At 34.7% G+C, this 14,719-nt stretch overlaps 1 protein-coding gene across 2 annotated transcripts; it reads left to right on the top strand.

Annotated features, from left to right (window-relative positions):
* LOC107643504 (cyclin-D1-1) lies at positions 2,262–6,964 on the top strand. 2 transcript variants are annotated; one of them, XM_016347173.2, is made up of 6 exons: positions 2,267–2,805; positions 3,000–3,086; positions 4,447–4,545; positions 4,727–4,928; positions 5,257–5,387; positions 5,526–6,964. In XM_016347173.2, the coding sequence occupies exons 1-6, from the start codon at positions 2,527–2,529 to the stop codon at positions 5,712–5,714; spliced, it is 987 nt and encodes a 328-aa protein (XP_016202659.1). In that variant the 5' UTR covers positions 2,267–2,526; the 3' UTR covers positions 5,715–6,964. The 2 variants fall into 2 exon arrangements, with proteins under 2 accessions (XP_020979122.1, XP_016202659.1); XM_021123463.1 differs by lacking the exon at positions 3,000–3,086 and having other exon boundaries at positions 2,262–2,805.

Below are 14,719 nucleotides of genomic sequence, written 5' to 3'. Positions count from 1 at the left end.
TTTATTCATATAAATCATCCAAATCATCAATTCATCATACATTATCAATCAACCAAGTTTTAACAACCAATTCAATCCAAACCTATCCTATGGGTCACAAGCCTAAGTGTCTAGAAATATTATATATTACATAGAGAAAACCGAAACCATATCTTGGCCGATTTCCAATATGCACAAAAATCCAAGATTGAGTACAAATCAAGGTTCCAAACACAACCAAGTTACCAATCCAACTCCAAATGCTCCCAAGTATCCAAGACAATTCCAACAAGCTCCAATATTCAAACTAACATCATATATTTCATATAAATCAAAACCTAATACTCATAATATATCAATTTACAAAGGTTCTAGAGAAACTTTACCTTATCCACTGAAATTTGGGATAGAATCCAACACTCCCTCTCTAATGATTAGTACCTAAACAACCAAAACACAAATTTCACTCAAAACACAAATTTCACTCAAAACCAAAATCTACAAACTCGAAATTCTTAGGACAGAGGAAAATAGATGAAAATTCAAAATCTTACCAACAAAAGTTAGATGAAAGTAACGGGTTTGGCGAGAGTTTCGTGTAGCCACTGACGGCACGCGAATCGGAGTACCGTAGCTCGAGATATGAGCTTGAGAAGTTGATGATGAATAGTAAAAATAGAACCCTCACTCTCTTCTCACTTGTAGCTATGTTGTTGTGTTTATAAGGATGAAGTAGCTGAACAGGGATTCATTTAAGCTTATATATATGTTGGGCTTGGGCCCAACTTGGACCCGGTCCAACCCGTTAGTAATTTTGGTCCGTTTGGTTCAATTTCGGGCCAAACCTTTAAAATTAATGTCCGGTTTTCAATTCTAAATGTTTTCTACTGTTTTTAATTATTCTCGCACAGTACTGGACAGACTTAAACCGGTTCGGCCGGTTAATCTGCCGGTTCGCAATTTTTTGCAGAATATTACATTTTCTAACTGAGAAAAATCTATTGAGTCCAAAAATCATATTTAAATTTCTTAATTCATATTCTAAATTTTTGTATCCTATTTTTGGGAAAATTTAATTATTATTATTTTACGTTAATTAATCAGTTAATTAATTTACGGTTCTTACGGATTTCACGAACCCCGATGACTACCTAAACTGCGAGACAAGTTAAATGTCACCAACAGGCTCCATTTTTTTCCCTCTTTGAGCAGCCAAGTTTGATGCAGTGGAAGCGCCTCGGTCCGCGATTCCACGCGCTTGGATGGCGATTCTACTATTCCCTGCCTCATTCGATGCCATAAGCGTGAATGGAGAGAGACGAATAACTTTTCTTGAAGCGTAGAAATGTCCAATTCCACGAGAAAGAACGCGATTCTCGCTACCTTAATTATTACCCAATCATACCCTAACCTACAGCTCTACAATCTACGATTCTAGTGTTTCTCTCCCGTTCTTGTGCTTAGGCTGCTCGGTGCTGTGGGCGTTGCCTCTTTTGCCGCCGTCGCCTTTCTCATAAATTTGCTTTTGGGCTGCCGTGGCGCCTCCTCTTGTGCATGTTTCTGCTCTGGCAGCCTGTTTCTTCCTTTTACTGTGCTGGTCTGCTCTGCTTCTTCTTCCCCTTTATTTATTCTTTTTTGGATGCTTATGTTTTAATTTTTGTTGTTGATCGATGTGATGTTGTTGCATGTTATTATTGCCGCTGCTATGATTTATAAAAAAATTTGTTATTTAAATCAAATTATTGGCTTGGACATGATCATCGGATGTTTACATAAACTAATATGAGTTTGATAATTTAACTATTGTTTGCAATGATGATGTGGTTGTTGTTGTTGCTACTATGAAGTTGAAGAAGAAGAAGAATAGCGTGAAGAAGAGAATTGGTGAAGATAATTGGGGATTATGTTTTTTTTTATAAATACAGAACCACGTTATGCTGGGGATTAAAATTTTTTTTGTATAAATACAAAACGACGTCGTTTCAGTCCTTCCGATGGTAAGGATGAACAGAAATTATTTTAGGGACTATTATGAGTTTCGGAGAGTGATTTCGAGAATAAATTTAAATAATTATTAACTTTAGAAATCGCTTTAAAATTTAAGTGTAAATTCAAAGACTACTTTAAAATTTAACTCTTTAGTAATATAGTAGTTATTAATTTAGGTAGTATGTATACTGTGCTTAGATTTGAAGAAAACTCGCCTATTATTTCAAAACTTTATAAATAACTTAATTTTTCTTTAAAAATAAAACTTTTACTTTTAGACATGGCTCGAGAGTGAGGATCAAAATTAACCTAACAAAAGAAAAGAAAAAAAGAAAATAAATAAACTGAGCTAGGAAACGCATATTTATATTCAAACAAACAGATGAAAACTCTGCACGTACCTTTCATTCAACACTCACACTCCCCCTTCCACACACACCCACTCACCCTCTTTCTCCCCCTCAAACTCATCGTTCCGGCGACTTCTCCGGTCACATTCCGGCAACCGCTCACTTTTCAACGCCATGGCAATAGAATGACGAAAAACCGCCGATCGCCATGTCGATCTCCTGCTCCGACTTCTTCTCTGACTCCGATCTTTTCTGCGCCGAGGACACCTCCGGAATCCTCTCCGAAGAGTCTCCGGAATCCGCTTCCTCCTTCTCCGACTTCGACTCATTATCTCCGCCGCTGCCGCCGATGGAGGAGGAGGAGTCCATAGCCGGATTCCTCGAAGACGAACAAAACTTCGTCCCTGGATTCGAGTACCTCTCGAGGTTCCAATCTCACTCGCTGGATGCCTCCGCAAGAGAAGAATCCGTTGCCTGGATTCTCAAGGTATTGGACACTCGTTTCATTTATATTACGATATTGCCACGCGCGCAGTAACGGACCAAAAGATGCTAAAATGCGCAGGTGGCGCGGTGGTAACTTCCTCTAAGTGAATCGGTTCAGATTATAGATCTAGTTTTTTTATTCTTATTATTCTTCGATCTTGATGATTGAGTTGGTTTGGAATCTGGCGGTTGCAGGTGCAGGCTTACTACGGTTTTCAGCCGTTGACCGCGTATCTTTCCGTCAACTACATGGATCGATTCTTGAACTCTCGGCAGTTGCCGGTGAGTTCTGTGAAGTTCAGATGTTCAGTTTCGGAAAATAAATTAATATTTAAAAAAATATAAAAGCTGAAATTGTGTGTTTCTTTGTTCGGACGATTGTTATATTATATATATAAATTATTATCATCTACTTGTCATGTGCGTAGAAAAAGAAAATTATTCTATACAGTAATTATTATTTATGAATGACTTTTCTAAAATGTGAAAATGGGCAAGTGCGCTGATAACAAAACAGGAATTCAACTTTGGATTTTATTTTTAAGTTTTTGGATTCACCTATGTGAAATAGGTAAAAAGTAAAATAATAAGTGAACGATGACCTTTGAATCATTTCATTTATACAGTGAGTGGATTCAGTACTGAGTGGGGAGTGGCTTTAAATTATTATTTAAATAAAGTATTCAAATAGATGGTAACTTAAAATACATTATAAAAACATAATAAAAATATTTACAGTTTTTATGTAAAAAGGTTGTTTATTAATGTGGAACAATTTTATGTTATCAACTAATAAAATGTTCAACAAATTTACCTATCAAGATAGATATTTTACTCTAGAAACTACATATTATGATATTAAAACTTTATTTGGAAAAATATAGTTATTTTATAATATTAATGTATAAAATTAGTTTTATAAAGAAAATCATGTTTGATTATTACGATGAATACATAACATAATCACATGTTAGTGATATGACATAAAACTTTTTTTATTGATCATATATCATCAATAAAATATTATATTACTTTTTTGTAAGTACTAAACTTTGATATTATATCATCAATTGGTGGAGAAACTTAGTGCCATTCATATTGATGTTATAGTACTGTCGTCTACAGTACGTACACGTTGCTATTTTTTCGTTGTATTGCTGAGTTAGGTTGCGTGTGACCTATTACACTTGCCTCTTATTAGGTACAATAAATTCTAATTAATTGTTTTGAATCTTTTACGTTGAATCAAAAGGATGCAAGAAGCACTGTTCCATTCTCAGTAATATTATCATTCATTGCAACTTCATTTGTACAGTAAAATATTCTTGAACTTTCTTATTCGCTTTTTTATGTTATCCTTTCACGGGTTTTAAAGGTTAACGCACATATGATGATTTCTCTTGAATATAGATTTAATATACGAAATTCACTTAAATAAATGTCCATTATGAATGGAGAGAAGTTTATAGTGCTTTTACTGCGGAAAGCTAGCTGTAGTCTCTCGTGCTCTCATCTAGGCACGTGCATTACACGTGGGAATATGTGTCCGAAAGTCACGATAAAGTCAAAATGAAATAATTATTACTAGCTTGTTATGTTTATTACTACTATTTGATTGATGTATATAATTATTTGTTTACAGCAAACAAATGGGTGGCCGCTGCAACTTCTATCTATTGCATGCTTGTCTCTAGCGGCAAAGATGGAAGAGCCTCTTGTCCCTTCTCTCTTGGACCTTCAGGTATTGTCCTGCATGTGTGGCCACATTCTTTATTGAGTGTAATGAAACCATGTCAGAGTCACATTCTTGATGATTGATGATTTAATAAATTAAAGTCATCTTTTAAGTAATTTTCTAATTAATTTAATTACATGCTGAATAGGGCTTACTGTTATTAATATTCATAATCAAATGTATACAGGTAGAAGGTGCCAAATACATTTTTGAGCCCAGAACAATTCAAAGGATGGAGCTGCTTGTTCTGGGTGTCCTGGATTGGAGGCTAAGATCAGTCACCCCATTTAGCTTTCTCGGTTTCTTTGCTTGCAAGTTGGATTCAACTGGAACTTTTACTAGATTCCTCATTTCACGGGCTACACAAATCATATTATCCAATATCCAAGGTACTCCGATCCATCGCTCCTGTACCTATTTAAACTGATACATACATATAATAAATCTCTCCTAATTAAGATGGTTAAAAGTGGATACTACTCCTTGCATTCTACATTGATGGTCTTCTTTAATCACCTTTTTTGGTACATAAATCAATGTGTCTGATCTAACTGCATATAAAAACTTCAAATTGATCCTCAATATGGAAAGGAAGAGGATATACTAAAAAAGCTACTAGAAGATAGAGTGGATTGTGAAGGCATGCATTTTCTGTTGTAACTTCAATGAGTTCTTCTGTTCAGTATGTATTATATTATATTATATTTATTATTTCAGAGGCTAGCTTTCTTGCATACTGGCCATCATGCATTGCTGCTACGGCCATACTATGTGCAGCTAACGAAATTCCAAATTGGTCCCTCGTCAAGCCTGAGCATGCCGAATCCTGGTGCCAGGGGCTTAGAAAAGTAAGCATATATATACATATCAGCATATTTTTATGGTACTAAATTTTTTAAGATTAAATGAGAAACTGCATCTTATTTATTCAAGTGAAAAACACCAAGGTTCAATTAAGATACATGTATTTGCATTGGTTGGTGTAGGAGAAAATTAGAGGTTGCTACCAATTAATGCAAGAGCTACTTGTGATTGATAATAATCAGAGGAAGACTCCTAAGGTGTTACCACAGCTGCGAGTGATGACGACTCGGCCCCTAACGAGGTCAAGTGTCTCCTCATTGTTATCATCGTCGTCGTCGTTGTCATCGTCTACTTCATCCTCTGCATTCTGATTGTCTTATAAAAGGAGGAAATTAAATAACTGTTTCTGGGTAGATGATCACAAAGGAAACGCCCCTTGAAGAGGAGAAAAAAAACAGAAACACAAAAGAACAAAAAAAAAAAAACAAGTGTAATAAAAAATGAGAGAAGAAAAGGAAAGAAATAATTAATAAGGTGGTGGTCCAAGTTGTGCAGAAAACTCAACTTTTTTGAGAGGGTTTTTTGAGTTAAGAATTGACTTGATGGGTGAGTGTACATTAAGAAATAAAATAAAAAAAAATGTCGTATGAGATGATGAGATGAGAGAGTCTTGAGGTTCTATCATTGTAATTATTGTTTTTGTTGGTGGGTATTGCCATTCATCAATGGCTTTATTTGCAGATTCCCAAGGGAAGGGGATCATGATGTGGAAAAGTAAGGAAGCTATTGAGAAAAAGAAAGAGTGAAGGGGAAGAACCGAAGAACAGTAGCATTTAATAATATAGTTTGGACGTGTAAGTGTGTAAGTGTGGAAAGAAAGAAGTGGTGAATGTTGAATTATTCATCGTCAAAGAAGTTGCGTTTTGGTAAACTATTGGTGTAGTAGGACACTGTTTATGGAAGGAAAAAATAAAGAAAACAGTCATCAATGTATGGTTTGGCAAAACCTTATGAGGGGATTTGAAACTCTTGAAATCTTGTGAGCTCTTTCCCATCATTGGAATTCACAAGTCAAGCTTATCATCCTGGCCAGCAAGATCTTTGCTTCTTCAACAACACGTTTCTTAAATGATGGGATTATTTATTTAATTTCCACAACAGTAAAAACAGAAGAAAAAAAAAAAAGAAAAGAAGGTAATAAATTGAAGCAGCTACATTTTCTGGACTTTTCTTAATACCGCGCGTGAAGACGCTTCTGGTGCGCGCCACGTATGCGTGTGCATGTGTTGTTTTTTTTTTTCATTTCTTTTTCTTCTGTTTTATTTTTGGCGGGAATTGCTTTAATTTTTATTTTTCTTTTTTGGCCTCGAGCTTTGGCCAAATTATATACACAGGACCCATTTGCCCCTGGTGTCCACGCGTGTGTGATGGAAGCATGCGCCTCTATAGTCTATAGTTTACATTTTTGTAATTTTTTTATTTGTTTTCAAGGGAGAACGAACCTCCCTCTCTATAGTGGCCTCATTGGCTAAAGAAATATAAAAAGGTCTTTGGGGCCTTTTAATTTCTTGCGTGCTGTGTATTGATAAATTTATATAATTGAAATTACACTATTAATCTATACATGGATTCCCTCTAGCTATTCTCTCATATCTTGTATGATCTGATGTTCTTAATCCACTCAATAACATGACACATGAATCCACAATAATTATCTTTATGTATAACGTCCTTACTCTGGAGTGTAGTGAGACTAACTCAGATATTGATGCATGCACACTACTACTAGGTCCCGCTAGCAATAAAGACGGTTCAATCACTGACTATGACTACTACTTCTACTCTTCAATTAGCTTCTGCATACTCGTGACCATATATCCAGCCTGTTTATATCACCCTCAAAAGCATACCCTCTGAATATTTCAGACAGTCCTTCCATTCATTCAGAAGAAGAACACAGATCTTAATTATCCAATTCCTATATGGGGATCATATCATTGAATGTTTGCACCTAAAATACCACAGGTTGTGAATTTGATACCACTTTGCCATAAATGATTCATAATGGATTGGAAGCAGGGTAGCAACTACCTTAAAGACATAGCTTTTGAACCAATAGCAGCAACTCTTTATTATTACTTTGAAGATCATGCATTTTAATAACCAACTACTTATAATTGTTAAAGTTAAGGGGTTGAACAGGTAATTCACATCCTGAAAAAGCTACTTTAATTTAGCACAAAGATAGCACAAGCGCGCCACCATGGCTTTATTCCCATGTCTTTGCAGGAAAAATAAAATTAAAGTAACATGCATGTTGGGCAATTGTCATGCATTTAATCTTATGACTTTAATTTCCCCATTTGCATGACATCCATATGGGCTATGGCTATGGCCACACATTGAATTTAACAACTTATTCTCGCAATCACATCCATACGCTTCTGTCTACTATAACCCCATGTTCATAAAAACTGTGCCACTACTACTGCACTAGATGGACCATAGTGTATGAAGAAAAACATGGTGAAGTAGTGACAATCTAGGCTCATTGCGCTTGGATGCTTGCTCTGTATGATTGATTATGCCTTTGATCAAGGAACCAGTATTATTGGACCACCCTTATTTGAGTTATTATTACATACACCACCACTATTAATTTGCTTTCCATTTGAATTATTAATTGTTATTTTTCTTTGCCTTTTATCATATATGGCTTATGTAGATAGGAATTCATCCTTTTAAGTAAAATATCTGGGTCACTCTCTCATTGATATACCTATATAATAACATTATAGAAATTTTTCTATATACCCTACTACTTGGACTTGATGAGTAAGAAAAAAGTTATATTGCTTTCTATAAATTCCATGTACAGTGTAACACATTCATTTCGGTGGTGTATCATCATTAGTATCATTTTTTCTATCTTATTTAAGTATCTGTTTTAATTTTAATTATCAACGAGTTATAACTCAAATGACATAGTCTTTTCATACTTACCTAGAGATCACGAGTTCGAGTTTTTCTATCTTTTTGAAAAAAAAAATATTTAATTATATGTTTTAACGCCGTAAAACTCTTTCATCACCACTTAAACTAAATACTAATCATAATTCATAACTAATGTTAATGATCTATACTTCTAACATAAATTGCTAAAAATGTAAATATTGAATCATTGGAGAGAAAAAAAAAATTAAAAAGAAGAAAGAAGTGAAAAAATTTTATCATATATTTCTGTTAAATATGATCATATTATACTATTATAGTAAAACAATAAATGTATAAGGTAATAAAGGCATAACTTTCAATTTTTAATCATAAATCTAATTCGTCTGAAACTTCAAAAAAATCTTGAACACGATACATGCTTATGAATGGCGACATGTTAGTTCCATCAAATGTGGATCCCTCAATCCCCAATCTTGTATTCCACTTGCCAATTTATTAAGACATGCCAATTAAAGGAAAGAGCGATCGTCACTCAATCAAATAAATGGAGAGAGTAAACTATTAAAATGATATCCGAAATTTAAGTCGTTGTACAAAAAAATTAAAAAGATGCTAACAATAAATAAATTTTTAAAAAATTTAAAAATACGATAAAAATATTAGAATATTAAATATATATTCTAAGTTAACCCAAAATGCAAAATTACAATAGGTCAACTTGGTGAGAACCATGGAAATTAAGATTAAGTGCCAATTAATCTCTGTACTGAAACAGACCACTAAGATATCAAACAATTGCTGGGTCAGCTATAATAAATATTGATAAATAAGATTTAAAATAAATAAATAATAAATGAAGAAGCCACTTATGTTCAGGTGATCATGTGCGACATAATCCTGGAGATTAATCAAAAGATTTGTTTGTAATTATATGATTAAAGAGACAGGTACTAATATACTGATAAAAAAAAAAGTGTGTTTGGTTTTGAAAATAAGATATAAGACAAAATACTAAAAGAAAGGACAAAAAATAAAAATACAAAAATTAATGTTTTGTATTTTATTTATTAATAAATTAAAATAAATTATAAAAATTCAAATTTTTTATTTTTTATTTAAAAAATTTAAAAAATATAATTATAAAAAATTAATAAAAATAATAAAAAAATGAAATATAAGTTATATTTTTTGTTAGTGTCTGTATTTTTTTTGTTAGGATAAACACAAAATATAGTAATTTAGGATTTCTGTCTATGTCTCATCTGGCAAACACGATTTTGTGTCTTAGTGTTCGTGTCTCAGTGTTCTGTATCTGGAAACAAATGCAACCAAAGATATGTATTTTTAATTAATTGTATTTTATTTTTTCAACACTTTTTTCTTTAGAAAAAATAACTCTACAATCTACACTCTAATAATATAGAGTATAGTTCCAAAGAAAAGAAGAGCAAATTACTAAAATTATGTGAAGGATCAAGTTTTTTGGCGAGGAAATGAGAAGATGAGAAAAAGAAGGAAGAAGATAAAGAAATTTGAGGAGCTGAAGAATCTCCTTCTTTTATTGAGTGCAGAAATTAGAATGAGAGAATCTGACAAACTTTACTATTAGAGACTTTTTTATAGTCACAGTCTAACTAACTAGATGTTGAATAATCACAACAAATTCTAACAAACTCGAACAAACTCTTATTAGCCTAAATGAACTACTACTAAAATTAATTAACTTGCTGAACATTCCTAACTTGCTTAACACCATGCTCAACAACCTCGCTCAAGTTGGAATATGTGACCAAAATAGACATCTCCAAATTGTGCAGAGCAACAGCATCAACATATCACCAACAACTTTTCCCAAGTTGGTATATGCAGATCCAACATACCCAACTTGCTAATGAGCGAATTAAACGGATCCAGAGCCAAATCTTAGTGAGCAGATTGGCCGTTTGATTAGAAGAGGTAATCGGTAGTAAATTTAAAACCCCCGCTTGTGACTTCTCCTGCATAATTTGACAGTCCACTTCAATGTGTTTTGTCCACTTGTGGAAGATAGGATTCGCAGCAATGTGTAAGGCAAATTGGTTATCACAATAGAGATTAAGGGCTATGAATGCACAACTTGAAACTCTCCTAAGAGATAGAGCAGCCACTATATCTCTTTGGTGGCCTGCATCATCACCCGGTACTCTGCTTTAGAGGAAAAACAGGTCACCATAGTCTGCTTCTTGCTCTTCCACGACATGAGAGAGGATCCTAAAAAGAAGCAGTATCCAGTAATAGATCTATGAGTGTTTCCACAGGTAGCCCAGTCAAAGTTGACAAATCCAAAGAGATATTAAGCTTGGTATTGCAAGAAAACAAAAGCCATTTTGCTGGCTCTTGCTTGAGGTAACGTAGAATCTGTAGTGCTGCCTTGTAGTGTTTATTGGTGGCACAGTAAAAAAATTGTCTAGACTTCTCAATGAGAAATGCAATTGCTAAACGGGTATTAGTAAGATACAACAACCTCTCTAGAAATCTTCTATACTAAGTCAAATCTGTTAGTTTGAAACCACTTTCTTTGCTAAAGTTTCTATTGCACAAAATAACTGGTTTGGCCTCCAACATCTCATATTCTTTTAAAAGATCTAGAATATATTTTCTCTTATACAATGCAATCCCAAATGCACTTTGAGCGACCTCCATATCAAGAAAAACTTCAATTTGTGACAAGTCCTTAATACTAAATTTTTTGCCAAGTGCTTGCTTGATTGTAGCAATCTCTACCTCATTTTCACCCGAAAGCACTAAATCATCAATAGACACAATGATAATTGTCAAACCATTGTCATTGCACTTTGTAAATAGTGATTGATCATGACTTGACTTATGGAAGCCATGCTGCTGAAAAAAATCCATCCAAACGCAGATTCCATTGCTAGGTTGCCTATTTCAGACCATATAGGGATCAGTCAAACTTGCACACAGCATCTTTTGAAACTTCAAGGCCAGGTGGGGAAACCATGTACACTTCCACTTGTAGCTTACCATGCAAGAAGACAATGTTTACATCTAATTGATGAAGCTCCCAGCCCTTCACTACAGTAAGTGTCAAGATGATTCTCAAGGTTGTAAGCTTGATAACTGGACTAAACATCTTAAAATAATCATAGCTAACTATTTGACTGAAATCCTTAGCCACAAGATGTGCTTTGTGTCATTTCACACTATCATTAAAGTTATTATTCTCCCTGAAGACCTATTTACAATAATATTCTCCCTGAAGACCTATTTACAATTTACATCCAATGGCACGTTTTCCAGAAAGTAAGGTAGTGACTATCTAGGTTTTGTTTTTCTCAAAGGCGAGCAACTCTACAATGATAGCATTTATCCAATATTCACATAACATATCCTATTGATATGTCTTCAGCTCTATGATTGTAGTGATGGCCAAGGAGAAGGCTCTATGGGTAGGGGATAGCTTCCTATAGTGCAACATATGAGGCAAACCATAATGCTTTAAACATGAAAGAACACTAGAGTTACCTGTCCGAATTAGCATGCAATGATAATTTTGAAAGTAATTAGGCCTCTTACGTATACGGGTGGATCTTTTAGACTCTACGGGATGAATGCTTGTGGGGGATGAATGCTTGTGGGCTCCTCTTCACCTATATGATGTAGGGATAGAGTAGTAATAGATGCATCTTGCACTAATGTGCTTAGTGGATTGGTGTTGGATGCATGCACATTTGAAGTGATAAGAACAATGGATACATGAGATGAATGATGATTCAAAGGTGCTAATTGAGATGGATATAAGATGTTGAATAGATCCTTAAAATTGCAACTAAAATCAAGTTCTTCAAAATTAAGATTAATGGAAATTGATGTAGGAAAATGTAATTTGCCATTAGTGTCACAATTTGAAGGCATGTAAAAGGAAAAAAATATGCTTATAAAATACCACGTTTCTAGAGAGATAAAGTTCTCCAGTACAAAGATCAAATAGAATAAATCCCTTTGTTCCATCTTTATAACCAAGAAACACACTCTTGCGAGTCCTTTTATCAATTTTCTTTCTTCCTTGTGTTAAGGTGGATGCAAATGCCAGACACCCAAAAACTTTTAGATTACTAATGTTAGCATTTTCATCGAGTAGTACGAAATATGGAATTTTTCCTTTTAAAAAGAGTGAAGGTAATCGATTTATTAAATGTGTTGTTTGTGCAATAGCAAAAAACTAAAAAACTTTTGGTAAGTGAGATTGAAATATTAATGCTTGTGCAACATTGAGTATGTGTTGATGTTTCCTTTCAACAACATTATTTTATTGAGAGATTTTAACACAAGAAGTTTGATGCAATATTCCTTGTGAATTATAAAAAGAATAAACCCTAAATTCTAGTCAATTATTGGTGCACGAAATTGTGTATGTCAATGTCAATATTACTATTTCTCACAAATTCGCACAACTAACTAGCAAGTGCACTGGGTCGTCCAAGTAATACCTTACGTGAGTAAGGGTCGAATCCCACGGAGATTGTTGGCTTGAAGCAATCTATGGTTATTTTGTAATTCTTAGTCAGGATATCAATTATATTTATCAGTTTGAATTGCGAAAAATAAAAGAGCATGAAATAAATACTTGTTCTGCAGTAATGGAGAATATGTTGGAGTTTTGGAGATGCTTTGTCTTCTGAATCTCTGCTTTCCCCTGTCTTCTTCTTCACGCACGCAAGGTCCTTCTATGGCAAGCTGTATGTTGGTGGATCACCGTTGTCAATGGCTACCATCCGTCCTCTCAGTGAAAATGGTCCAGGTGCGCTGTCACCGCCCGGCTAATCATCTGTTGGTTCTCACTCATCCTGGAATAGGATCCGTTGGTCCTTTTGCGTCTGTCACTATGCCCAACCTTTGTGAGTTTGAAGCTCGTCACATTCATTCAATCCCTGAAAGGTTTAGACTTTTCGGATTCTCGAGAATGCTGCCAATGGATTCTAGCTTATACCACGAAGATTCTGATTAAGGAATCCAAGAGATATTCATTCAATCGAAGGTAGAACGGGAGTGGTTGTCAGGCACACGTTCATAGATTGAGAATGGTGATGAGTGTCACGGATCATCACATTCATAATATTGAAGTGCGAATGAACATCTTAGATAGAAACAAGCGTGTTTGAATGAAAAACAGAAATACTTACATTAATTCATTGAGACACAGCAGAGCTCCTCACCCCCAATAATGGAGTTTAGAGACTCATGCCGTCAAAGAGTACAAAGTTCAGATCTAAAATGTCATGAGTTGCAAAATAAATCTCTAAAAGTTGTTTAAATACTAAAGTAGTAACCTAGGTTTACAGAAAATGAATAAACTAAGATAATTGGTGCAAAAATCCACTTCTGGGGCCCACTTGGTGTGTGCTGGGACTGAGACTTAAGTTTTTCACGTGCCTAGGCTGTTTCTGGAGTTGAACGCCAGGTTGTAACCTGTTTCTGGCGTTCAACTCCAATTTGTAACCTGTTTCTGGCGTTTGACGCCAGACTGCAACATGAAATTGGCGTTGAACGCCAGTTTACGTCGTCTATCCTTGAGTAAAGTATGGACTATTATATATTTCTGGAAAGCCTTGGATGTCTACTTTCCAACGCAATTGAGAGCGCACCATTTGGACTCTTGTAGCTCCAGAAAATCCATTTCGAGTGCAGGGAGGTCAGAATCCAACAGCATCTGCAGTCCTTTTTCAGCCTGAATCAGATTTTTGCTCAACTCCCTCAATTTCAGCCAGAAAATACCCGAAATTACAAAAAAAATACACAAACTCATAGTAAAATCCAGAAATATGATTTTTATTTAAAAACTAATAAAAATATAATAAAAACTAACTAAATCATACTAAAAACATACTAAAAACAATGCCAAAAAGCGTATAAATTATCCGCTCATCACAACACCAAACTTAAATTGTTGCTTGTCCCCAAGCAACTGAAAATCAAATAAGATAAAAAGAAGAGAATATACAATGAATCCCAAAAACATCTGTGAAGATCAGTATTAATTAGATGAGCGGGGCTATTAGCTTTTTGCTTCTAAACAGTTTTGGCATCTCACTTCATCCTTTGAAGTTCAGAATGATTGGCATCTATAGGAACTTAGAATTCAGATAGTGTTATTGACTTTCCTAGTTCAGTATGTTGATTCTTGAACACAGCTACTTTATGAGTCTTGGCCGTGGCCCTAAGCACTTTGTTTTCCAGTATTACCACCGAATACATAAATGCCACAGACACATGACTGGGTGAACCTTTTCAGATTGTGACTCAGCTTTGCTAGAGTCCCCAATTAGAGGTGTCCAGGGTTCTTAAGCACACTCTTCTTTTTGCTTTGGATCTCGACTTTAACCGCTCAGTCTCAAGTTTTCACTTGACACCTCCACGCCAC

This window comes from Arachis ipaensis, chromosome B05, assembly GCF_000816755.2.
Source record: "Arachis ipaensis cultivar K30076 chromosome B05, Araip1.1, whole genome shotgun sequence".
NCBI lineage: Eukaryota > Viridiplantae > Streptophyta > Magnoliopsida > Fabales > Fabaceae > Arachis > Arachis ipaensis.
This window is presented reverse-complemented; position numbering and strand designations above follow the sequence as displayed.

What these genes read in the sequence shown, in the direction of transcription:
- LOC107643504 (XM_016347173.2), top strand. Translation starts at nt 2,527, where the DNA reads ATGTCGATCTCCTGCTCCGACTTCTTCTCTGACTCCGATCTTTTCTGC. An exon ending in TGAACTCTCGGCAGTTGCCG is followed by an intron (nt 3,087 to 4,446) that starts GTGAGTTCTGTG and finishes ATTTGTTTACAG; the next exon opens with CAAACAAATGGGTGGCCGCT. An exon ending in CTTCTCTCTTGGACCTTCAG is followed by an intron (nt 4,546 to 4,726) that starts GTATTGTCCTGC and finishes AAATGTATACAG; the next exon opens with GTAGAAGGTGCCAAATACAT.